Source organism: Podarcis cretensis, assembly GCF_951804945.1.
Source record: "Podarcis cretensis genome assembly, chromosome: 13".
NCBI classification, from domain to species: domain Eukaryota; kingdom Metazoa; phylum Chordata; class Lepidosauria; order Squamata; family Lacertidae; genus Podarcis; species Podarcis cretensis.
This window is the reverse complement of record NC_137182.1, coordinates 54,004,684-54,028,898: the sequence shown is the minus strand read 5'-3', so window position 1 is coordinate 54,028,898 and position 24,215 is coordinate 54,004,684. Positions and strand designations below refer to the sequence as shown.

At 46.4% G+C, this 24,215-nt stretch overlaps 1 protein-coding gene across 18 annotated transcripts in view; it reads right to left on the bottom strand.

The window, feature by feature from the left end:
* The window catches only part of DLG4 (discs large MAGUK scaffold protein 4), a gene marked incomplete at its 5' end in the record, with an annotated part of 145,924 nt that overhangs the window by 12,571 nt on the left and 109,138 nt on the right, over positions 1-24,215 (bottom strand). For 11 of the 18 annotated variants that reach the window (XM_079951800.1, XM_079951802.1, XM_079951803.1 and 8 more), the window contains 12 exons: positions 5,268-5,304; positions 5,411-5,587; positions 7,779-7,893; positions 9,346-9,448; positions 11,702-11,858; positions 12,608-12,746; positions 13,144-13,288; positions 14,486-14,622; positions 16,901-17,070; positions 18,199-18,349; positions 19,301-19,349; positions 19,499-19,552. In XM_079951800.1, coding sequence (XP_079807926.1) covers positions 5,268-5,304; positions 5,411-5,587; positions 7,779-7,893; positions 9,346-9,448; positions 11,702-11,858; positions 12,608-12,746; positions 13,144-13,288; positions 14,486-14,622; positions 16,901-17,070; positions 18,199-18,349; positions 19,301-19,349; positions 19,499-19,552 — 1,434 coding nt within the window. Of the gene's footprint in view, positions 1-5,267; positions 5,305-5,410; positions 5,588-7,778; positions 7,894-9,345; positions 9,449-11,701; positions 11,859-12,607; positions 12,747-13,143; positions 13,289-14,485; positions 14,623-16,900; positions 17,071-18,198; positions 18,350-19,298; positions 19,350-19,498; positions 19,553-20,350; positions 20,437-24,215 lie in introns of those variants that run through there. The other 7 variants (XM_079951796.1, XM_079951788.1, XM_079951792.1 and 4 more) reach the window with 3 other exon arrangements.

The following is a 24,215-nucleotide window of genomic DNA, read 5'->3' as shown; positions in this document are numbered from 1 at the left end:
AACCCCGTCCCACTCCCATCCCTTCCAAATTTTCCTTCATAAATTTCCAAGAAATATTATCAAAGGCCTTCTCCGCATCGATGAAAATTAACACTGCTTTTGTGTTGATATTTGTTTGCAATAGTTTCAAAATATCAATAATGTTCCTTGTATTAGCAAACAAATGTCTACCTGGGAGAAAGCCTGCCTGGTCCTTGTGAATTACTTGGTTCAAAACTTTTTTAAATCTACTTGCTAAAATGTCTGCAAATATTTTGTAATCCACGTTTAAAAGAGAGATGGGGCGGTAGTTCTTAAGTTGAGTCTTTTCAGTTTCCAATTTTGGTATCAATGTGATAAACGCTTCTTTCCACGATTCCGGCGCCTTCTTCCCCTCCAAAATTTCATTGCAAACCTCCAACAATGGTTGTATCAAATAGTCTTTCAATGTCTTATAGTACTTGGAGGTGAGCCCATCTGGCCCTGGGGATTTGCCCAGTTGCGTGTTCTGAATGGCTTGTTCAATCTCTTGTCGTGTTATTTTAGAGTTCAGGATTACTCTATTTTCCTGTGATAATTTTGATAGTCCATTTTTTTTCAAAAATTGTTTTATCTCCATTTCATCTTGCGGCCCTTGAGTATATTTTTTTAAAAAATATCTCTGGAAGCATTTTCTGATATCCACAGGGTTCTGAATATTTCTTCCTTCAACCTCTAAATTTGTAACAGTATTTAATTTTTGTCTCTTCTTCAACTGCCATGCTAGCAGTTTTCCACATTTGTTTGCCGATTCAAATGTTCTTTGTTTCATTAATTTAACTTTCCACTCTATTTCCTGATTTATCAATTTGGAATATTGTGCTTGATAGAGTTTAATTTCTCTCAGAATCGGCTGTGACTTCGGATTTAATCTTAACTTCTTCTCAAATTCTTTAATTTTCTTCAGAATCTTATCTTTTTTCTCATTTTGTGTCCTTTTCTTTACAGCATTCTGTTGTATCAAGAACCCCCTCATCACAGCCTTACTTGCGTCCCAGATAATTCTTTTTTCCACTGTAGTATTCAAATTTATCTCAAAATAATCCTTCAGGACTTTTTGGGCCTTCTTGGTTATCTCCTGATCTCTGAACAAATTGTCATTCATCTTCCATCTAAAGGAGCCGGTTGGTAGTAGTGTCATAACCATCTTTACAGCATTATGGTCGGAGCAGGTCTTTGGGCAGATTTCCACCTTTCTGGTCTTAGGTGCCAGACCTCTAGATATCCATATTTGGTCAATTCTCGTCCATGTCAGTTGGGCTTCAGAAAAGAATGTTCCTTCTCTTCCCAAGGGGTTCTTTGTCCTCCAGATGTCAATCAAGTCCATATTGTCAGTCAGTTCAAAAAAGGTCTTAGGTAGTCTGCCATCTTTTGTAACATTTTGATTATGTGACTTATCCATGTTGGTTGATACCACGCCGTTCATATCTCCCATCATAATGATGTTGTCATAGTCCAGATAGTCCAGGACGCTCTCATGCAACTTCTTGTAAAATTCCGATTTCCCCTCATTTGGTGCGTAAATTCCTAATATCAAAAACTTCTCTCCTTGGTATTGTATCTCGATTGCCAAAATTCTTCCTTGCTCATCTTTGAACAAAAATTTAGGTGACAGGCTCTCTTTTACATAGATCACCACTCCTCTTTTCTTAACTCGATCCGAAGAAATAAATTCTTGGCCTAATCTTTTATTTATTAGCACTTTTCTGTGGAGCCTAGTCACATGTGTTTCTTGCAAACAAATAATGTCCAATTGTTCTTTTTTCAATATATGAAATAGTTTCCTCCTTTTTTCCGGGGAATTGCACCCATTAATATTCCAACTCAACAGTTGCAGAGACATCCTAAACAATTCTGTTATTTCTCTAGGGGTGGTATCTTTTTCTCTGAGTCTCCAGGTTCCAAGGGTAGAAGTACAGCAGATGCTCCAGGCCCAAATGGTGTTTCAATTCCTTTCTGAAGGTCCTCTCCGTAGGCAGTCAAGAATTTATCTCTGTCTTCAATTGTTTTAATTTTGACTTTCTTCCCTCTGAAGGTAAAGGATAATCCCTGAGGAAATTCCCACCTAAAGATGATTGAGTTGCTTCTTAACAATCTGGTCAATTCAAGATAGGCGGATCTAAGGTCCAGCAGTTGTTTCGGGATGTCTTTATAAATTTCAGCTCTTTTATCCAAAATGTCCAATGACTTTTCGTAGTGTTGGCCCAATATCTTGTCCCTTTCCTCCTTCGATCTCAAAGTTATCAAACAGTCTCTGGGCTTATCCTTCTTTGCAAATTTTCCAAGTCTGAAAGCCGACACAATTTTAAAATCCTTTTCTTCCTGGATAGGCCAGAACTTGGAAAATTCTTTGGTCAGGAACTCAGCTAGGTTTCCTTCTTCAACTTCTGGTATTGACCTTAACCTTAAATTGTTTTCCCGATTCCGCAATTCTATCATAGACAAATACATCTGTTGCTCTCCAACTTGTTTATAGAATGGTTTTACCTCTTGTTCTAAATTTTCGACCTTTTGGCTAGTGGCCTCAGCCAATTTACGATTCTCTACAGTGGCCTCAGTTAACTGCCCAATTGCTTGTACGTTCTGTGCCACCTGTCCAGTTATTTTATTTAGACTAGCTGTATTTTGGTCTATTTTAGCTGTTTGTTCATCTGCTTTCTTATCCAGAGATTCTACTTTTTTATCCAGAGACTCCAATTTTTCATAAATTTTCTCTAAAATTGAAGCAGTTGTTCCTGAGGCCATATCTTCCAACTGTAACTGCTCAGTTTCTTCTTCCCCTGCCAACGGCAGAGTAGACACAATTTCTTCTTCCCCCGCTGACGGCAGAGTAGGTACAGATGATCTACGTGTCTGTAAGGCTGAGGTTAAAGTTGTTTGTCTAGTTCTTGCCCTTCTTTTTCTTGTGCCACTCATTCCAATTTTATCTGGGAGCTAAGGTCAAACTGAGTTGTTCCCATGAGAATGTAACAGCCCAAGAGCAAACAGTCAAATAGGAGGAAAGGAAAGAGAAAGTAAAATAGTGTCACTGCTGTAAATCCAAATTCCTCTAGAGGGAGCTTAGAATGTTTTGAGGGAAGAAGTCCATTCAAATAAAATCAATTAAGTCCAGTTTAATGTCCACAGACCTTCAATAGCTAATGTTTAGCAGAGTTGGTGTTAAAAGCATAACATTGTTTCTGACAAGTGCCAACTGGTGTTTCAAAATAGCAAGTCCAAAGTAACAAGTCCAAATAAGCTCAGATTGTTGCAAATCCAAATACACAATAGCCAAGTCTGCAAGCTGACAGTTCTACTGTTCAGGCAGCCCTATTGCCTGGGCTTCTCAGTTAAGATTTTGTAATTCCCAAAAAAGAAGATTGACACAGTCCACTTAAAAGAATAAGTCCAATAAATAAATTAGATCCTTACTTTGCCCAGAAACAGCTTCAGAAAATGCTCAGATCAAAATAACTTAAAAGCCTCTTCAATGGCTCCACGCCTCCAGCTCTTTTGCTTTGAAGTTTAAATAGCAGCGGAAGACGGACTTCCTTTTAACGTCTCTCCGCTTTCAGCAGAATTTCCAATAATTTAGACTCCAATCGTAAAAAATCCCTTCTTACTCACGGGTTGTTGCTTTTCGGTTCCCAGTATTTTAAGGAAGAAAGGTCAGCGCTCACCGACAGCAGCTGCGCGGCTTCACTCTCCAGAGTAGCGATCGACTCACAGCGCCGCGACCCCCTCCACGATCCGAGGCTCCTTACGGGGTCTCTTCAACGTTTCCAGGGTCGCTCTTGGCACCCGCCGAGTCCCACGTCCCCAGGCTCTTGCTGCCTGGGGTTTTCCAGCACGGGTCTCCGCTTTGCCGTAGCGGATGACCCGATTCTGGAGAGCTTCCTTCTCACAGCGCGAGAAGGACCGCCATTGTCGTTCGCGCCGCTTGAAAACTGGATTAAACCAGTTGATGGAGGAAACGTGCTTCCTGCAGGAGCCCAGAGCTGGGAGCGGCCTCAACGATCATCTACTCCAACCTCTCTACTCAAGCCTCTCTTTGAGAACTTCTTCACAAAGCAGACTCTGCCACCTTGTGAGGCAGTCTGTTTCACTGTCAAACCAGTCATATAGCCAGGAAGTTCTGCCTAATGTTTAGCCAAAATCCCCTTCCTAAGAGGCTGATTCAGGTCCTACAATCTGGAGCCATAGAAAAAGATGTGTGGAAAAAAGATTTCTATTGAATCTGACCGCTGGTCAATCTAGCTCAGCATTGTCCGCACGGACTGGGAGAGGCTCTCCAGCATTTCAGGCCAAGGGCATTCTCAGGCCCTTCCTGGAGATGCTATCGGGGCCTGAACCTGGCACCTTTTGCAGGCAAAGCAGATTCTCCACTCCTGAGCTATGATCCTTCCAAGATGTGCCCCTCAAACGTGTGGTCATCATGACGCCTCCTAATCCACTCTTCTCCAGGCAAAACACACACCACTCTTCTGAATGCCAGTCATTTGGGTACAACAGTGGGAGGGGAAGGGAAATTGGTTAGGCCAGTCTTCTCTAACCTGGTACCTTCCAGCTGTTTTAGATTACAATTCCCATCCTGAACAGCCAGCAAACTGTAGGATGGTGGAGCTAAAATGGGAGCTGTACAGTGGTACCTCAGGTTAAATACGCTTCAGGTTACAGACTCCGCTAACCCAGAAATAGTGCTTCAGGTTAAGAACTTTGCTTCAGGATGAGAACAGAAATTGTGCTCCGGCGGCGCGGCAGCAGCGGGAGGCCCCATTAGCTAAAGTGGTGCTTCAGGTTAAGAACAGTTTCAGGTCAAGAACGGACCTCCGGAACGAATTAAGTACTTAACCCGAGGTACCACTGTAGTCCAAAATATGTGGAAGGCATGGGCGTAGCCAAGGGGGGCAGGGGGGTAGCTGCCCCTCCTAAATCAATACAAATCAATACAAATCTGAGGTTCTACTCCCCCTCTAACAAAAATCCTGGCTATGCCCATGGCGGAGGGTGAGAAATTGTGGAAGGCTGGCCTAGAGGCTAGGGATGGAGACAAGTGAGTTGATCGGCAGGTCCAGTTCCCTGCATGTGGGGATCTGCCTTGTGTTGAAATGGCGCCCGTTGCGTGTGTGAGAAGACGAAGCATACTTGCACATTGCGGTGCAAGTGGGAACCTTTTTCATCAGGATGAAGTTCTCTCTCTTTCACACACGCACACAAGAGTGCCTTTTTTTCAGCTTCCACCAACAAGAGAGGGATGGAGCATGAGTTACCTTTGCTTTTAGCCGTGTCCATTCCCGTCGCTCGACCCTGCGAGAGAAAGAGAGACACAAACAGAGGGCGGAGGCTTAGGGCACTGACACAAACAGCTTCCCTCTGATCCCACCCCCAACTGCCAAGACCCCTTCACACATACCGCCTTTTGCTGGGGATGAAGCCAATCTCATCGCTGTCGCCATCTGGATGTACGCGCCGCGCCTGCCACCACTCCTCGTCGGAAGCGTCAATCACGTGCAGGACGTCGCCAAAGTGGAAGCTCAGCGCTTGGCTCAGGAAACCGCAGTCCTTGGTCTTATCATAGTCAAAGAGCGCCCTGGGAGTTGGGAGGGAGAGGAGGTTGGCCGGGGGTGAACACAGGAGCAGTGGGAGATGGTGCCCATTGGAAATGGTGGGGCAGAAGGCAGGGAGACCCAACAGCAGGTGCAGCCAGAGCCTTCTGGGCTGGGGTCACATTTACACCATGCGCCGAGGGCCTTCTGGCGGTTCCCTCATTATGAGAAGTGAGGATACAGGGAACCAGACAGAGGGCCTTCTCGGTAGTGGCATCCGCCCTGTGGAACGCCCTCCCATCAGGAGTCAAGGAAATACAGTAGTGCCTCGCAAGACGATATTAATCCGTTCCGTGAGGCTCTTCGTATAGCGGTTTTTTCGTTTTGCGAAGGAAGCCCATTGACAGCTTAGCGGATTAGCGCTATTAGCGGTTTAGCGGCTTTTAACGATCAGCTGTTAAGCGGCTTATCAGCGGATCAGCTGATAGGCGGCTTAGCGGCTTAGGAAAAGGGGGAAAAAAGGGGGAAAACCCCGCAGGAACTCACAAGACATTTTCGTCTTGCGAAGCAAGCCCATAGGGAAATTCGTTTTGCGAAGCGCCTCCAAAACGGAAAACGCTTTTGTCTAGCGGGTTTTCCGTCTTGCGAGGCGTTCGTCTTGCGGTGCACCACTGTAAGCAGTTATCCTATTTTTAAAAGACATCTGAAGGCAGCCCTGTTTAGGGAAGTTTTTAATATTTAATGCTGTATTGTTTTTAACATGTGATTGGGAGATGATTGGGAGCCGCTCAGAGTGGCTGGGGAGACTCAGCCAGATGGGCGGGTTATAAATAATAAATTATTATTATTATTATTATTATTATTATTATTATTATTATTATTAATGCAGTCTGAAGCTAATTTAAACAGTCATGGCAGACCCTGACAAATTATGAGCGCTTTGGTTCTTTGAGGTTGGTGAGAATTGTTAGGAGATTTCCCACCTACCCCCCTCTTCAGATTCATAGTGGTTTAACAGTCAATCTCTCTTCATGGGGAACTCTGGGAACTGCTGCTATTGGAGGAGAATGGGGGTCTCCTTACATCCCTCACCACCTTTAACAAACCGCACTTCCCAGGATGCTTTGGGGCAAACCATGAGGGTTTAAAGAGGTATTGTATTGTTTTAAGTGTCCACAATCAGGACAGAGCTGACTTTCTGCATAAGGTTGTCTGGGGTGGTTGTTGTCTCTCTAATTCTGCATTATGCCACGTTCTCAATGGCAGCCATTTTGTGTTATGTCATACCTCCTGCAAGCCACTTTGTGATTGGCAGCCCCAGCACTCTCCCAAAATTTGAAATGTGCCCACTAGTCCAAAAGGGTGGGCAACAGCTGATCCAGAGGGAACACGGTATGTAAATTCTGAAAGGGAACATTTTCTGCACTGACAGAATTGCTTGGGTGGCCTGGGGATATTTGCAGTACAGTGGTACCTTGGGTTACATATGCTTCAGGTTACATACACTTCAGGTTACAGACTCTGCTAACCCAGAAATAGTACCTCGGGGGTTAAGAACTTTGCTTCAGGATAAGAACAGAAATAGTGCTCCGGCAGCGCAGCGGCAGCGGGAGGTCCCATTAGCTAAAGTGGTGCTTCTGGTTAAGTACAGTTTCAGGTTAAGAAAAGACCTCCGGAACGAATTAAGTACTTAACCCAAGGTACCACTGTACTTACTTTATGGAGGGCTAATCTGTGGTCACTCAGAAGTTGTTGGAAGACTCCAACTCCCATCAGCACAGACCAGGGTCAGGAAAGATGGGAGTTGTAGTCCAGCAACATCAGCAGGGCTATAGTATTTTCCAACCCTGGACATAAAGAGACACTAAGTCTAGTTATAGGTTTCAGACTCAGAAACAACATAAAAGGGATGGTTTTGGTTAAAATGTCTCTCTGTTTCAAAGGAAAGAGGTTCTCATAATTCATAATTGCTTATATGGAACTCTAGCTGAACAGAGCCCTTTATCATTCTTTTCCAGCCGTAAGACAACCCTGACATGCTCCCATTTTACAGGTGGGAGAAAGTGAGCCCAAGGAAGAAAATGGCTTTTGAACCCGGCCCCCATAGATCAAACTCAAAGGGACCCGCAGTATTATGGATTCCAGTGGTGCTCAGATGCTAAAATCTACTAGTAATTCAGGAACAGGGGGCGGGGGATGGCCAAGCTATTGAGGAGAAGGCAGCTGCGATCTCACCGGATGTAGAAACCCCTCTTGGGGTTGCTCCGCAGCGATGCTGTCCCTGAGCCCAAACTGCTGTTCATCAGCTGCTCCCGGAGGTCGTGGATCTTGGCCTCAAAGCGGCTGTACTCTGCAGTGGGTGGTTACAGAAAGGGTCAGGGTCAGTATGATTCAACTTCCCTCACAGAATCATCTAGTTCATTCGGCTACACAGCTGCCCACATGCCCACCCAGCTCCACAACCCAGTCTACCAAAACTTCCACCAGTCTCCACAGATCAAACCATCAATTTAAAGCACTATGATACCTCTTTAAGCAATCATTGCTTCTCCCAAAGAATTCTGGCAGCTGTGATTTGTTATGGGCGCTAAAAATGGTTAGGAGACACCCCACCCATTCCCCTCAAAGAGCTACAGTTGCCAGAGGGGTTTTACAATCTATCCCTCTTCCCAAGGCAGCCTTGTGAGGGAAAAAGAGGTTTCCCAACACCTTTTACCACCCATAACAAACTACAGCTCCCAGAATTCTTTGGGGGGTGAGGGAAGCCATGACAACTTAAAAGTGGCATGATACCGCTTTAAATGCACAGTGTGAATGTGGCCCCAGCCCCCCACAAACCACTGGACAGACCCCATTGCACAGTTTCCCTCTCACCTCAACAATATTGGGCTCACCTGGGCCATGCAGCCTCAAAGAGCAGGTGGGGGAGCAGCAGAAAGGCACGCAGCCTTCCGCTGCTCCCCGAGCTTGTGGGGCTGGCAGTGAGGGGAAGCACTGCCCCCAGCCCTAAAGAGCAAAGAAGCGAAGGCAGTGAGCAGGATGCATCCCGCTCGCTGTCTTGGCTTCTGCCATAGCCACGCGCAACCTCTCCAGCCGGGAGAGGCTGAACAGGGCTATAGCTTCTTTAGCCCCGTACAACTTCTTTGGCAGGGAGAGGCTGCGCGCGGCTATGGCAATACCCCCACCTCCTGCAAAAGCCCACAGGAGCCGCACACCCTTTAAGGAGTGCGCGGCTCCTGTGGGCTTTTCTACGAGGAGGGAGAAGGGACTGACTGGCCGCAGAAAAGTCTGCAAGAGCCGCGTGGAGCTTGTGTGTGGCTTTTGGGGGCTTTTCCTGCCTGCCTCCCCCCTGCATTCGCTCCATAGGACGCACACACATTTCCCCTTTATTTTTAGAGGGGGGAAGTGCGTCCTATAGAGCAAAAAATACGGTACCTACAGACTGCCCCCTCCCTTTGTCACACATGGCCTTGCCCTACATGAGCCTGCCTGCAACCAACCAACCCAACTTCCCACCCTTCTGTCTTTCCATTTTCCCATCAACAAGCACCAATCTTTTCTCATGTGGTTCCTTGACCACCTTTCCTTGCAATCTTGCAATCTCTCCATTCATTCATCCCTGAAGGTGAAAATGCTGAGGATTCTCCCCTAGGACATCTCCATCACTCCTTACATTGCTCCTTGGATAGCAGTCACCACTGCCCCACCCCACTTGGCAGCAACAGGACCATTTCCCAGGCAGTTCACACACACACACAAATCTCTTCCCACTCAGGAGGGGCTTCTGCAGAACAGAACTCACCATCCGGTTTGTACTGAGCAATGATGGTGACCGTCTGGCCGGCGTTTTTCAGAGCAATGGCTGCTTGTTCGTGTGTGGCGTTCCTGAGGTCCACACCGTTGACCTGGGAAGGAAAAAGCACCCAAAATGATCAAGAGGCTGGGCCAACATCCGAGGCTATTTGCCTTAGAAAAAGAGGAAAGTAAAGGAGGGAACATAATAGAGGTATATAACATTATTCAGAGTGTGGGAAAGATGTCCCTTCAGGCTGTGGTGGCTTTTTGCAGGGGGCGGGGGTGGTCCTGCAACAAGTCATGGCTGTAATAATAGAGCATTAGCAGTGGATTTATAGCAGGCTACCAACACATCATTCCACTTTATTACTGCCATCTGGAGTGCTTTAACGCTAGAGTGCTTTAACTACCACAACTCTGGGAATTGTAGTTTTGCAAGGGGTATAGGGGCCTCTTAACAACTCTCAGCACCCTTAACAAACTACAGCTCCCACGATTCTTTGGGGGGCGCTATCACTGTGGTATCATGGTGCTTTCAATGTATAGCGTGAACATGACCAAACATGGGACAAAAAAATAAACCAGAACATTTGTGGTATAAAAATTTACAGAATTTCAGGAGGAAGTTATGGAACATGAACTAATTAGAAAGAAAGCAGCATGTCCACGCCAAAACATTTGTAGGAACATACCATGCTGAAAGTGGGATCGAGTATAAAAATCACCCCAATACAATCATGAGCACAAATAATCATGAATGCAGAATAAAAAGGATGTCCAAAGGGGACCAAAGTGGATAGAGAGAAAATTTCCCCTTTTGTAATACAGGAACTCAGCAGGATCATAAAACAAAGTTGAATGTGGGAAGATTCAAGACAGACAAAAGGAAAGATGTCTCCATACAGCACAGAGTTAAAATTCTGGCTTTTACTACCAAAAGATGTAGAGATTGCTTTAGAAGACAAATTCATGGAGGAAGAAAACCCTGGGATAGCTCAGTTGGCAGAGGATGAGACTCTTAACCTCAGGGTTGTGGGTTAGAGCCCCATGAAGAGCAAAATATTCCTGCATTATAGGAGGTTGGACTATAATAATAATAATAATAATAATAATAATAATAATAATAATATATTATTTGTACCCCGCCCATCTGGCTGGGCCTCCCCAGCCACTCTGGGCGGCTTCCATAAAAACCAAAAATACACTAAAATATCACAGATTAAAAACTTCCCTGAACAGGGCTGCCTTAAGATGTCTTCTGAATATCAGGTAGTTATTTATCACTTTGACATCTGATGGGAGGGCGTTCCACAGGGCGGGCGCCACCACCGAGAAGGCCCTCTGCCTGGTTCCCTGTAGCTTTGCTTCTCGCAATGAGGGAACCGCCAGAAGGCCCTCGACGCTGGACCTCAGTGTCCGGGCAGAACGATGGGGGTGGAGACGCTCCTTCAGGTATACTGGGCCGAGGCCGTTTAGGGCTTTAAAGGTCAACACCAGCACTTTGAATTGTGCTCGGAAACGTACTGGGAGCCAATGTAGGTATTTCAAGACCGGTGTTATGTGGTCTCGGCGGCTGCTCCCAGTCACCAGTCTGGCTGTCGCATTCTGGATTAGTTGTAGTTTCCGAGTCACCTTCAAAGGTAGCCCCACGTAGAGCGCATTGCAGTAGTCCAAGCGGGAGATAACCAGAGCATGCACCACTCTGGCGAGACAGTCCGCAGGCAGATAGGGTCTCAGCCTGCGTACCAGGTGGAGTTGGTAGACAGCTGCCCTGGATACAGAATTGACCTGCGCCTCCATGGACAGCTGTGAGTCCAAAATGACTCCCAGGCTGCGCACCTGGTCCTTCAGGAGCACAGTTGCCCCATTCAGGACCAGGGAGTCCTCCACACCAGCCCGCCCCCTGTCCCCCCAAAACAGTACTTCTGTCTTGTCAGGATTCCACCTCAATCCATTAGCCGCCATCCATCCTCCAACTGCCTCCAGGCACTCACAGAGGACCTTCACCGCCTCGTGGTCCCTTCCAACTCTACAGATCTCTGATTCTATCAACAGCTACTAACCAGGGTGGCAATGTGCTGCATCCAGGATAAGAGGGAGCTGGTCTCTGAATAACCGTTTGCTTGGGGTTGTGAGAAGGGGATGGGAACTGCGCTCATGGCCTGGTTATGGACTTCACTTTGGGGCACCCGATTGTCCATTATGGGAAACTGGACTAGATGGGCCTTTGATCTGATCCAGCAGGGCTAATCTTAATTCTTATGAAGGGAGGTGGGCATCATTTAGGTTTAATCATAGGGTACCGGCCAATTGCCTCTTCCAACCAGGCACCTGCCAATGCAGGGATAAGGAACGGTTCTTACCGAGAGGATCTGGTCCCCTTTCCGGAGCTCCCCACTGAGGTCGGCCGGCCCCCCAGCCAGGATGAAAGAGATGAAGATTCCCTCGCCATCTTCACCCCCAACAATGTTGAAGCCCAGCCCTGTTGAGCCACGGTGAATGACAATGCGACGCGGTTCCCTGCAGAAGGAAGGAGAGTAATTGGGGGAAACTGGAAGCAGCTTGCTGGCTGCGGATGCAGCGGCAGGCAGCAACGAGCCACCAACTCCAAATGCCCAACAGGACTGTGGCCTACACAACCCCCACAGGAAAGAGGAAGTTGGGGGCTGGCTGCATTACTAGGTAAGGTAAAGGTAAAGGGACCCCTGACCATTAGGTCCAGTCGGGGACAATTCTGGGGTTGCAGCGCTCATCTCGCTTTACTGGTCAAGGGAGCCGGCGTACAGCTTCTGGGTCACATGGCCAGCAGGACTAAGCCGCTTCTGGTGAACCAGAGCAGCATACGGAAACGCCGTTTCCCTTCCCGTCGGAGCGGTACCTATTTATCTATTTGCACTTTGAGGTGCTTTCGAAGTGCTAGGTTGGCAGGAGCAGGGACCGAGCAATGGAAGCTCACTCCATAGCGGGGATTCGAACCGCCGACCTTCTGATCGGCAAGTCCTAGGCTCTGTGGTTTAACCCACAGCGCCACCCGCATCTGGCTGCATTACTACCCTGTGCCAAAATATTCACAACTCTGGCAGCCTTGAGTAGCTGGATATAGGATGGATGAGATGCACACAAGGTGATGGGGGAAGAAGGGTGCAGCTTTAAACTGGGCAACAGAGAGAAGCTCTTCAGGACCACGAACAGCAACTGCTGCTTGGTGGTGCTATGGGAAACCAGAACAGCCATGCCCAGAGGGAGGAGCCAGAAAGGGCACGGCTTACCTGGGTATATCCTCCTCACCCATCAGCTCCTTAGGGATGGGGGAGTACCTCCGAGGGGAGGTGGGGGTCATGGCTTGTGGATAGTCTGTGCCCAGGTAGCTCTGGTGACCAATTTCATTGTCGAGATGCTGGGAATAGGCTGTCAGAATGCATGAAAAAAGAAAAAGATAAAAGCTTTAACAGCACAGCACAGTGGAAGGCAGTGAAACCAAAGTTATGAACACAACATTGAGAAATGCTCTTAAATCAGGCTGAACAACAACAGATCACGTCCCACATGGTACGTTAAACACTTCGCTAACTTTCTAAATCACCCAAAATCCAGCAGTATTTATAACTGCAAATGTGTGAATAAAAATGTGAAATGTGTGGAACACAAAAATCTACAGTTTTTCAAGCATCTTCGGTTTAGGATAATCTTCCACCATCAAATCCAGTTGTGTCCCAGACAGCATCTGAATTGACACTCCCTTTTAACCAGTTCTCCACAAGACAGCCAAACACAGACACAGTAGGGAGAACAGGAAACCACTCACAGGAAGTGATGTCAGGCGGGGCGTAAGAATCATTCAGGTAAACATTTGTGGGTTTGGCCACCTTCAAGTACACGACATCATATGTGTTCTTCAGGGCTGCAACGGCATCTTCGTGCATAACATCTTCAAGGCTCACATTGTTTACCTGGCAAAGTGTGGGCATGGGAAAGCATATATAACAATAATCCCTGCTTATAGAAAAGTAGCATTTCAAGAAGGGGGGGCTTTCAGTCCTCTGATTCCTATTTGCAGGCTGGAGTGGTGCTCAGTGATCTGGGGAACTTCTCTGCTTCCAAACCTGCACAAGGTCTGGCTGATCACATGCCTTGCGTCTGCTCCAGCCTTTGCCAAACTGGTGCCCTCCAGATGTTTTGGACTACAACTCCCATCAGCCCCAGACTGGGAGCTGCAGTCCAGAACATCTGGAAGGGACCAGATTAGCAAAGGCTGCTTTATTCACTGCACCTCTCCTCTCCCAAAAATCAACCTACCGACCCAACACCCAGTCTCCAGTTACTAGTGTGGGGTATTGTGCTGAGGTTTAGGCCAAGGAAAAATAACACCTTCATGACTCCAATGGGATAAGGCAGAGAAGCCCTTTTTACTTAGGTTGGTAAAAATAAATAAAAATAGACACTACAAGAAGATAATTAAGTATTTCTGCGAGATGTGGAATTGGGGCAGTCAAACATTCACAGGGCAAAAGAAACCCAAGACACAGGACAGCTAGGACTGAGCCACAATATGGCCATCCAGCTTACCAAGGTTTTGGTCTTCAATGAATTCTGTGGGTTTCCAGGGCTAACAAATCAAATTACCCAGATTTGTGCAGAGAGGTAGTTTGTTTTGCATTGTGTACCATTTTCAACAGTCTAATATTTTAGGCCCCTTTTGACAAGCCCCAAGGCTGCACCCCACTTAAATACTTAAAACCACAGGCCATCTCTGTTGTGTTTTTCACTTTTGGGGGTTGGAGTTCTTGGGAGACCCCCCTCCTTTTCTGTTTACCCTCAGGAAAAACCCAGGCAACCACTCAGTCCATTTAAATTATTTTTGCTATTTATTCCATTTGAATCCCACCTTCCTCCAAGTAGCTCAACGTGGTGTACATGGTTCTCTCCTCTTTCCATTTTATCCTTACGAGAACCCTGTGCGGTAGATTAGGCTGAGAGGAGACTGTGACTGGCCCAAGGTCACCCAGCAAGCTTTATGACTGAGCGGGGATTTGAACACTGGTCTCCCAGATTTCCCTCCCCTTCTTCCCTTCCCTGAAGTCTGGGTATGGACCAGACCAACAGGCCCAGCTGCTCTCTGGCATCAGGCCTTCTCCACCTATCCTTACCGCCAGGATCTTGTCCCCAATCTGCAGGCGCCCATCCTTGTGGGCCGCACCCCCCTCTATGATTTTGGTGACGTAGATACTATTGTCGCCAGGGATGTGCTGGTTGCCAACGCCACCTGCAATGCTGAAGCCAAGACCTGTGGGGAAGGAAGGAAGGTGGGAAGAGAAAGAATAAAAGAATAAGAAAATCAACAGTACGTTTCCGAGCACAATTCAAAGTGTTGGTGCTGACCTTTAAAGCCCTAAACGGCCTCGGTCCTGTATACCTGAAGGAGCATCTCCACCCCCATCGTTCAGCCCGGACACTGAGATCCAGCGCCGAGGGCCTTCTGGCGGTTCCCTCATTGCGAGAAGTAAGGTTACAGGGAACCAGGCAGAGGGCCTTCTCGGTAGTGGCGCCTGCCCTGTGGAACACCCTCCCTTCAGATGTCAAGGCAATAAACAACTATTTTACTTTTAAAAGACAACTGAAGGCAGCCTTCTTTAGGGAAGTTTTTAATGTCTAATGCTGTATTGTTTTTAATATTCAGTTGGAAGCCACCCAGAGTGGCTGGGGAAACCCAGCCAGATGGGCGGGGTATAAATAATAAATTATTATTATTATTATTATTATTATTATTATTATTATTATTATTATTATTTAACAGGTAAGGAAGAAAGTGGCACCAGCAGAGCCGGAGACTTTTGAAGAGGGCGGGGTTTACTCCCCCATGGGAGGAGCCTTTTTAGAAAGATGATAATTCTCCATAGTGCGAAGGGACAGTCATTGAGACAAGGTGGAATTCTCTATAGTAGGTTGTATCCAGTTTTCCTAGAGCAGCCTCCTCCAGCCCCCATAGCTGGCTGGGGCTGATGGGAGTTGTAGTACAAAATATCTGGAGGGCACTGGGCTGCATAGAATGGGGGAAGCTAGATATGTCCATTCACTTGTGGCAATTCATCCCCAAGAGGGGGATGAAGTGAGAGAATTTATTCCCCTGCCAGACTTGTGTTCCTTGCAGATATGCAAACAATGTCCATGCATTTTGCAACCGCATACATCCAATTTTGGATGCAATTCCATTTTGAAGTTTTGAATACCTGAAAAGCAGAGCTTGCAGTTCAGCTGAGCATGGATTTTATTTGCATTACGCTCCTGTGGTTTACTAAGCTCTTTTTGCCTTTTGCACAGTCAGGAAAAATAAGGAGTGTTTGTTTTTAAACAAACTTTTAAAAGTCCATGGAGAAAATGGGAAGTGAAACTGGAATTAAGTTATTTAGGGTTGTATCCAATGCTAGCTGTACTCAGAGCAGACCCACTGAAATTAATGAGCATGACTACACTAGTTTCATTAATCTCAATGGGTCTACTATAAGTAGGACTTGAATTGGATACAACTGAATATTGGTCTCTGTTTCCACAGGAAATAGCTGTGTGTGTGTGTGTGTGTGTGTGTCTGGCCCCACCTACTACTGCTTTCCACCAGGATAAAGTGCTGCTTAGCCCACAAAGGTGGTACAGTGGTGCCTCGCAAGACGAAAAGAATCCGTTCCGCGAGTCTCTTCGTCTTGCGGTTTTTTCGTCTTGCAAAGCAAGCCCATTGACGGCTTAGCGGATTAGCGCTATTAGCGGCTTAGCGGCTTTTAGCGGCTTATCGGATAAGCGGCTTAGCAGTTTAGAAAAAGGGGGGGAGGGGGAAAAAACCCGCAGGAACTCGCAAGACATTTTCGTCTTGCGAAGCAAGCCCATAGGAAATTCGTTTTGTGAAGCACCTCCAAAACGGAAAACCCTTTCGTCTAGCGGGTTTTCCGTCTTGCGAGGCGTTCGTCTTGCGGGGCACCACTGTATAGAAATTTGACAAATAAATAAATGAACTAACCTGGACCCTGTAATCATCCTCTGAGGACATTCTTAGTGTGTTTCCTCCATGAGAGGTCTGGAGGGCGGCAACACAAGAACGGATCTTTTCTGTAGTGGCTCCCCATTTGTGGGATGGTCTCCCCAGGGAGGCTCGCCCGGCACCTTCGTTACATATCTTAATGTAATGTTCCTCTTCTCCCAGACCTTTGGCTAATTAAACAATCTATGGCCTTTAAAACTGCAGCGGGCGGCTTATTGTTTTTGGGTGTTACTAAGTTATGCATTTTTGTGTTTTTATATTGTAAACTGCCCTGTGATCCTAAGATGAAAGGCGGTATAGAAATTTAAATTAATAAAGAAAATAATAATAATAATAATAATAATAATAATAATAATAATAGATTGCCCATCATTGATTCAGGATTATGGCTCTTCCCCTGAAATAAGGAGGATGCTTCTAAGGGAAAAGCCTCTGCAAAACAGCTTTCCGCAGTCCCTTCTCATGCACCTGAAGGGTTGGGTGCTCTTTAAGGAGTTGTCGGGGGGGGGGGGGAGGCAGAGCTAGGCTCCCTCACCTTTGGGGCCTTTGATCAGCTTGATCTCCATGACCTTCTCGGCCAGGGGCTTCCTGCGCATGACATACAGACGCACAATGGAGCCGGCCTCCTTCAGGGCCTCAACAGCCGTGCTGTGCGTTACCTCCCGCACGTCCACATCATTGACGAAGAGGATGCTGTCGTTCACCCTGTGTCACGGCCAGATCAGAAAGACACGTTTAGCACCAGGATACTGGGAGCTACTGAAACATGTGGGGCCACTGCCCTAGGGTAAAAAGTACTGGACAAAAGTCTCATTGATAACCAGACAAACGATTCACCCGCCCACTTCTCCAGCTCTCTTGAAACTCGCTCGTTGATCCTCATCCCCTTTTCTTTTTTGAAAAGTGAGATGGCAAGGATTGAACCTCAGAACCTTCTACACGGCAAAGAAACTGTTCCAACAAAAGCCCCTGCAGGCACGTAAGGGGCTGAAGACACCTTCGTATTGACTGGAAGGAACATAGGATGCTATGACCCTGTACTGAGTCAGATCAGTGGCCCACCTAGATCAATATTCCCCATGCAGAAACGCAACAGTGGCTCTACAAAATTTCATGCAGAAGTCTCTCCCAGCCCTACCAGGAGATGCCATTGGTGACTGAACCTGGGACCTTCTGCATGCTCGATCCCTGAGCTATGTCCCTTTCTTCAAAACTTAGGAATCTAGAAAGCCGCCTTATATTGAACCAGACAAATGGTCCATCTAATTCAGTATTGTTCACACTGACAGAGTGGCTCTCCAGGATTTCAGGATGCGTTCTCTCCCTGCTCCCCTTGGAGATGCCATTTATGCTGTGAGCCACCCTGAGATCTACAGATAAAGGGTGGTATACAAATTTAATTACTTATTTACAATACCAGGGGATTGAAACTGGGACCATTTGCAGATGTACTATGACCTCTGAGCCCTTTCCCAAACTCCCATATGACCAGCTTATGGAGTATTCATCCTGATTTGCTTTTGCGGGGAGTTTATAGACAATGTGGGCTATTTAATGAGCATTCGTTTTCATTTGCATCAGAGCAAGTGTTACCCCACAATTTCCAATGCATCTCTCCTTCACTTTCCTTATCGCAATAAGTCCGCTCTTTGGGGAAAAGCAAGTTTGTTGCACAAGAGGACTAGCCCACTTTCACCGTGCAGCCTGAAATTGCTGAGATGAATCCCACGTGGGACTAACGGCCATCTGGAAGTGCCTTAGAAAAAGACTCACTGTCTCCAGCCCAGTCAGCGTCCTCCCTACAAAAAAAGCTTCCCCCAAAGCCATTGGTACCTTAGCCGGCCATCTTGTGCTGCTGCCCCACCAGGGATGATCTTAGTGATGAAGATGCTGGGGTCATCGCCAACATGGGGGTTGTCAGTACCACCGGCGATGCTGAATCCCAAACCGGAGTTACCCTGGAGGAAAAAGTCATGCCCCACCCAAAGGAAGAGGCCAGAATTTAATTAGAGCATGAACAAAGGCTTGGGACCCCCATTTTTAAAAAATACATACTCTTCCAAATAACCTGTTTATTGTTCATTCATCCTGATTAAGGCTGCAATCACATAGGCTATTCAATTTCCCTGATGTTTCTTTATGTGTTAATTCCTGCATTATATTTGAGGTTCCACATAACATAAGAGCCATTTCTAGAAAACCGATAGAATATAATTCCACATTTAATGCTCATTTCCATGTTATCTGATTCCAGGGGAAAAAAAACCCACAGTTTGCAGCCCACTTAACCCAGAAAGTGGCGGGAGTAAAGTAGTGAAATTTGGGGTGGCATATGGTAGGTACACTGGCATATGGTTCTTTCCTGCTGTTTTCATGGGGTAATCATGGGGAGGAGAGAAGCAGACATGTGCAGAAAGAGTGGGGGAGCAGCGATGTTGCCTAATGACGTTCCTTGGTGTGAATGAAATTTAGCGCGGCATGTCGGTACATTGGTCAAAAAGCCAAAGTCCCATAACACAACAGGTACTGCAGCATAAAACGGAACATTAGAAAACAGGACGTTAGCACTAGCATTATAATCAGGAAAACTAACACAATATTCCCCACATTTGAATGCACCTTAGATGATGCTGGTTATTTAATGAGCAGTCACTCCAATTTCTTTGAGGGAGGTTAGATGACGCTGCATCAAAGCAAGCATCACCCACACTTTCCGGTGCTTTTCCCCATCACTTCCATTAATTGCAAAAAAGTCTGATCTTGAGGGGGGGAGGGGAGGAGCAGGTTTGTTGCACAAGACCTCCCAATCAACTGTAACTGTGGATTTGTCGTTAAGGGATCAAATCCTTCCTGGAAAAACTGACCGTCTAGGTTCCCTGGGCTAAGTAAAAAATCCCCACCCACCCGGAATCAACGATGTCTATAACAATTACCCGCTCTAGAGTTATTTCTTCGTATTCCATTTCTCCTTCCGTTCCATTTACCTGAAAGAGAGGGGACAGAGAGGAATTGTGTTAATGCAGCATTGGGGGGGAGCAAACAAAATGGGGGGGGGGGTGTTCTGGAATATGTTAAAAGTGTGAAAGGTTGTGGGGAGGGGGGAAGAAAAGGAAGAATTCATCCAGTAACTCACATAAGCTGGTGCTTCTAAGGTATCTGTGTTGACAATTACCGGTGGGGAGTTGGCCTAGGAAGAGAAACAGACAGAAAAGAATAGAATGATATGGACAACTGTCTCCAAAGCAATATGGTTCCTAATTGTGGTTGTGGGGCTATTTCACACAGGTAGGAGAGGCTGTAGGTAGCAAATTGGGGGTCGAGGCCGAAGCTCCCAAAACCCTCAAACTGCCTTTTGCTTGGCTTGCAGACAGCAGAAGCCCTTGGTGAGACTTTGAAACCACACCCCAAAGATGGCTGTTATCGCCGAAGGTTTTAAGCTGAAAGATGAACCTTCTTCCCCTGCCCCTAAATTTGTGCTCTTTCTTCCACACCACTGTGGTTTGGCAAAACTCCTGGGTCATTTCAGTGCGGCTTAGGGAAGGAGAATGGGTTTTGCTGGCAGACATGAAAAACTTGCATGATTGTTCTCAGCTAGAATAGCTTGCTGTGAATTTTTAAAAATCCCTTTAAACTCCTTCCACCCTGCTAGCATATGAAAACCCCAAATAAGCCAAGCAGCACCCGAACATTTTCTGTATGGATAACCAAATCCACTTTGAATTAGACTGAAAAATTGAGTTCCACAAACACCACACACACAAACACACTTTCCACCCTCACTGTCTCATGTCCGTATATTTTAATGCATAGATAACAGCAGAAAATGTAGGGGCTACAATTGTGCATTTAAGGACAGCTAGCTGGATGAGCTGGGGTGAAACCGAGGTCACCAGATATCTGGTGAAAAGAGATCCAAAATCCACAAATCACCATTTCAAATTGTGGCATTAGAGGGCAGTGTGCTTCTAGGAGGAGACTGGCTTACCTCCTGGCTCTGAAAAGGGTATTTTTGACCCCCCAAACCAGGAGTGTTAAAATGCCCAAGAAGCACCCAACCTCTCTCTCCCACCCCCATCCTCTTTCATTCTCTTTTCCTCTCTCCCCACCACCCAAAGAATGATTCCTCCACCTCCACTGTCCGCTGCTGACTACAGTAACCACGGCAATGCCATGGAAACAGCATCTGCCTCAGGGGGAGAAGGTTACTGTGGCAACGCGGGTTTCGCCATAGTTCAGGATGTTCTGGGGTGGGACTAGCACCCACCCCAATCAACCCCACACCCCATTCCTAGTGGTGGGAATGTGGGGTGGGTGTTTATTCATAGGGGATATTTGAAGTAATGTGTTTCCTTGGCCTTTACGCATCAAAACAATTCCACTTGAGGCTGCATAGCACAACCACTTGCATTAAAAAAATCAAGAAATTGGCAGGGGGTGGAGAAACCAATTTTGGGGGTGAGCATGGGGTTTATTGTTATTATGGTCTACATTTACAGAGAGAGGAAATAGCTAAGGCTTTTAATAACAGCATCCAATTTTTATATATAGATTTCATCGCCAGCTCTAGGCTAGGGGTTGTAGGATGGGCTGTCCTCCAATTTGATTGCCAGGGGTGTGTTTGTGTGTGGAGGGAGAGAATCCCAGAGCGAAAGTTTCATTGCATAGCTGATCAGGGGTATGCCTGAAATTCAAGAAAGGTGCAACAAGAGTCTTCATGGTTTCGTTTCTGCAATTTGTGGAGATCAGGATGGGTGTGGTAGTGTCTGCGCTGAGGACCAGCAGAAGATTTAAGAAGAGCAGAGAAGCCCTCGCCAAAAGGCACCCAGCATCTGATCCTAGGAACACTATACATTGCCACCATGACTGACAGCCACTGATAGCAAGAATTCCCTGTGAAACCCTTAGCAAGACATTATGAAGCTGCGGTATGCACAAGGCAAACACGTGACTAAGATTGATTTATTTACTCATCGTGAGAGCTAGAAACTTATTTGAATGTAAAAACCACACCCACAGAACTCTGAGACCCTGAACTTGTAAAAGAGGCTGTTTGTGTATCTGGGTATTGCATCTGGACAGATATCTACATTTTTTAACATGGTTGATGTTGGTTTGCTTTTTAGGGTGCCCTAAAAGCTGACCCCCACCCAAAAAAACCACAAATGGGGCCAGGACTGCAGTACCTCAAAGACCACCTCTTCTTGTGATGATCACCTGAGGCCCTTCTTTGGGTGCCTCCCCCACAAGAGGAATCACAAGGGTGGAAGCAAAGGAACTGGCCTTTTACGCAGTGGCTCCCCGTTTGCCTTCATTACATATCTTTAGGCACCAAGCGAAAACATTTCTCTCCAACCAGATAAATGTTTGGCTGATTAACATTCTATGGCCTTCCAAATGTGCCTGTGGGAGGGGGGTATTGGTTTGTTTTGCTTTTGTTTCATTATGTATTTTGCATTTTATGTTGTGAACCACCCTCTGATCTTCAGATGAAGGGCGGTAAACTAATAATAATAATAATAATAATAATAATAATAATAATAATATGCCCTGTGACTAGTTGCAAATGGGAGAAAGGATCAAGGCTGTTCCACTGCAGCAATTGTTTATTTTTATTCCATTCCTCCTTATGTGTCCCAGCTGCTCCAAAAAGCCTGAAATATTCAACTCAGTGTGGGGGGTAGGGGCAAGATGAGCAGTTGAGGGAAAGAGGGTGGGCAAAGTCCTGGGGGCTAGAGATGGCAAAGCCACTCACCTGTCCTAGGTTGAAGCCCTCCTCTTCTAAGGCCTGGCTCCCTAAACTGAAGCTTCTCAATCTAAAAAGATGACAGGCTCTCTCCTCTCTCCATCAGTCAAACAACGCTTGCCCTTTTGCTGGCTCAGGTCTCTCCCCCCCCCCCCAACCGCTGATTGCCAGTTCTCTTCCTCCACGCTTGACTGCAATCGGGTTTCCCTGGCACATTTTAATCTCATGCTCTTCAAATTTTCATGACCCCCAATGCTCAGCCAGCAAGGCATCCTGGGAAACGGGCACACTTAACTCAGAGGCGCATGCTCGCACGTGTACACACACACACCACACACACACACACCACTCACACACACATTGCTCTCTCACCCTAAGCCCCCACTTCTCACAAATTTCCTGGGGAGACCCTCCATTCATCCTCCAGGCAAGCAATGAGGGCATTTGCAGGAATTTTTCTGGCGGGTGGGAGGGACAGGAAGTATATACCAGTGATATATAACTAGCATCAGAGAACAGGTCTATAGTTTCTTGTATACGTACTGATCAAGGGGGTAGACAAAGCCTGAGCCCCAGAAGGACACACCAAGTTGGTTTACACCTTGGTCTTTTCCACCAGCAGCTGAGGAAAAACAACAACCCTACTTTTTCCCCCTCTGGATCCCTTCACTCCCTCCAGCCATTAATTAATTGCATTGCTGCTACAAATCAACAATTAATCACACTGCTGGTACAATCAACTTCACAGCATGCCCTCCCTGGGGAAAAAAAACTTTTAAAAGCCAGTCTGTCAGGATACGGATGCCAGACTACACTGCAAGGTTATTGTACATTACTCCAAGTCTGTCCTTGTTGTTGTTGTCCCCACCCAGCAAAATGGGTGCAACATACAGGCTGACTGTGCCACTCAGGTACCATTCAGCCCTGCCCTCTGCAATAATGGTGTAATAACGATGGATAGTTTTTACATGCTTTCAAACCTGGGGGTGGGGTTGCCATATGGGTGGGGGGTGTTATGAAGTAAGACCTGGAACCAACTCCTGTCCATGTGGCTATCTTTCTATCTGTTGTTTTTGTGAAGACCGCAGCTGCATTAATTCTTGGATTTCTGAATGGTTTTAAATGAAACAGAAATCTCCTCTCCACCAGAGGGAAGAAGGTGGGGGGAAAGCTTGGGAAATGAACCATGAAGCTGATGGGGTGCATCACTTTTAACCTTCTTTTTGACTAATGGGCTAGTTCTGGCTTTCCTAAATGTCAGTCACTGCTATGACTTGCATTGCTGGTTAAGCACTATAAGGTGGGGGTGGGCCAGTTTCTCACAATGCAATTGGGCAGAATGGCACTTTCACATTTTGCAAAGACCTAGAGGTTGAAAGGGCCTGGGGGGAAAGACATTTAGCAGGGCAGGGGAATAATAAGGAACTATGAACCTCAGAAATAATGGTCCTGGGCATGTACAGAGCGCAGTTTCCTGACCAGTGAGAAATCTCTTCACTGAATAAGAGGATTCCACAGCACAACAGCATTCTGCGGCAAGGCTTCTTTTTATTGCCTATTACTAAAATATTCACTTGATTTACTTCCTTGTTGTGATTCCTAGTAATGGTGACTGGTGATTTCTAAATACTGATTATTTCTTTACTTTATGTCATTTACATTCCTGCAAATTTGGGTTGGGGTCAGTGGCAATTTTATAAGATTATCAACAAACGCAGATGTTTGAGAAACCCTGACCTAAACCAAGAGAGTCCTGGCTGCTGGTTCACTTGCATCCTTAACTGCTTACACCCCACCCCTTGCCCAGGGAATCCAGGATCCAGGCCCCATCACCCTTTCCCCATTTGACTGCTTTCTGCGGAACAGAAGCTTCTGTCAAAGAAGAGAAAATATAGATTTTTAAAAAAATAAAATAAAAAAGGAAGAGGTAATTCTTTTTAAAATTATTTGCTCCAAGTGGAGAGTGAAGCTTAGTGAGTTGATGAGGAAAGAATACATGGTCGCTGAGAGCAGACCCTCTGGGTTTCCCCCCCACCTTGAGGAGGGGTGGAACCAGGTGGGGAAATCTGAAGCCAGTTGAAATAATTAGGGTGTTGCAGGCTAGATG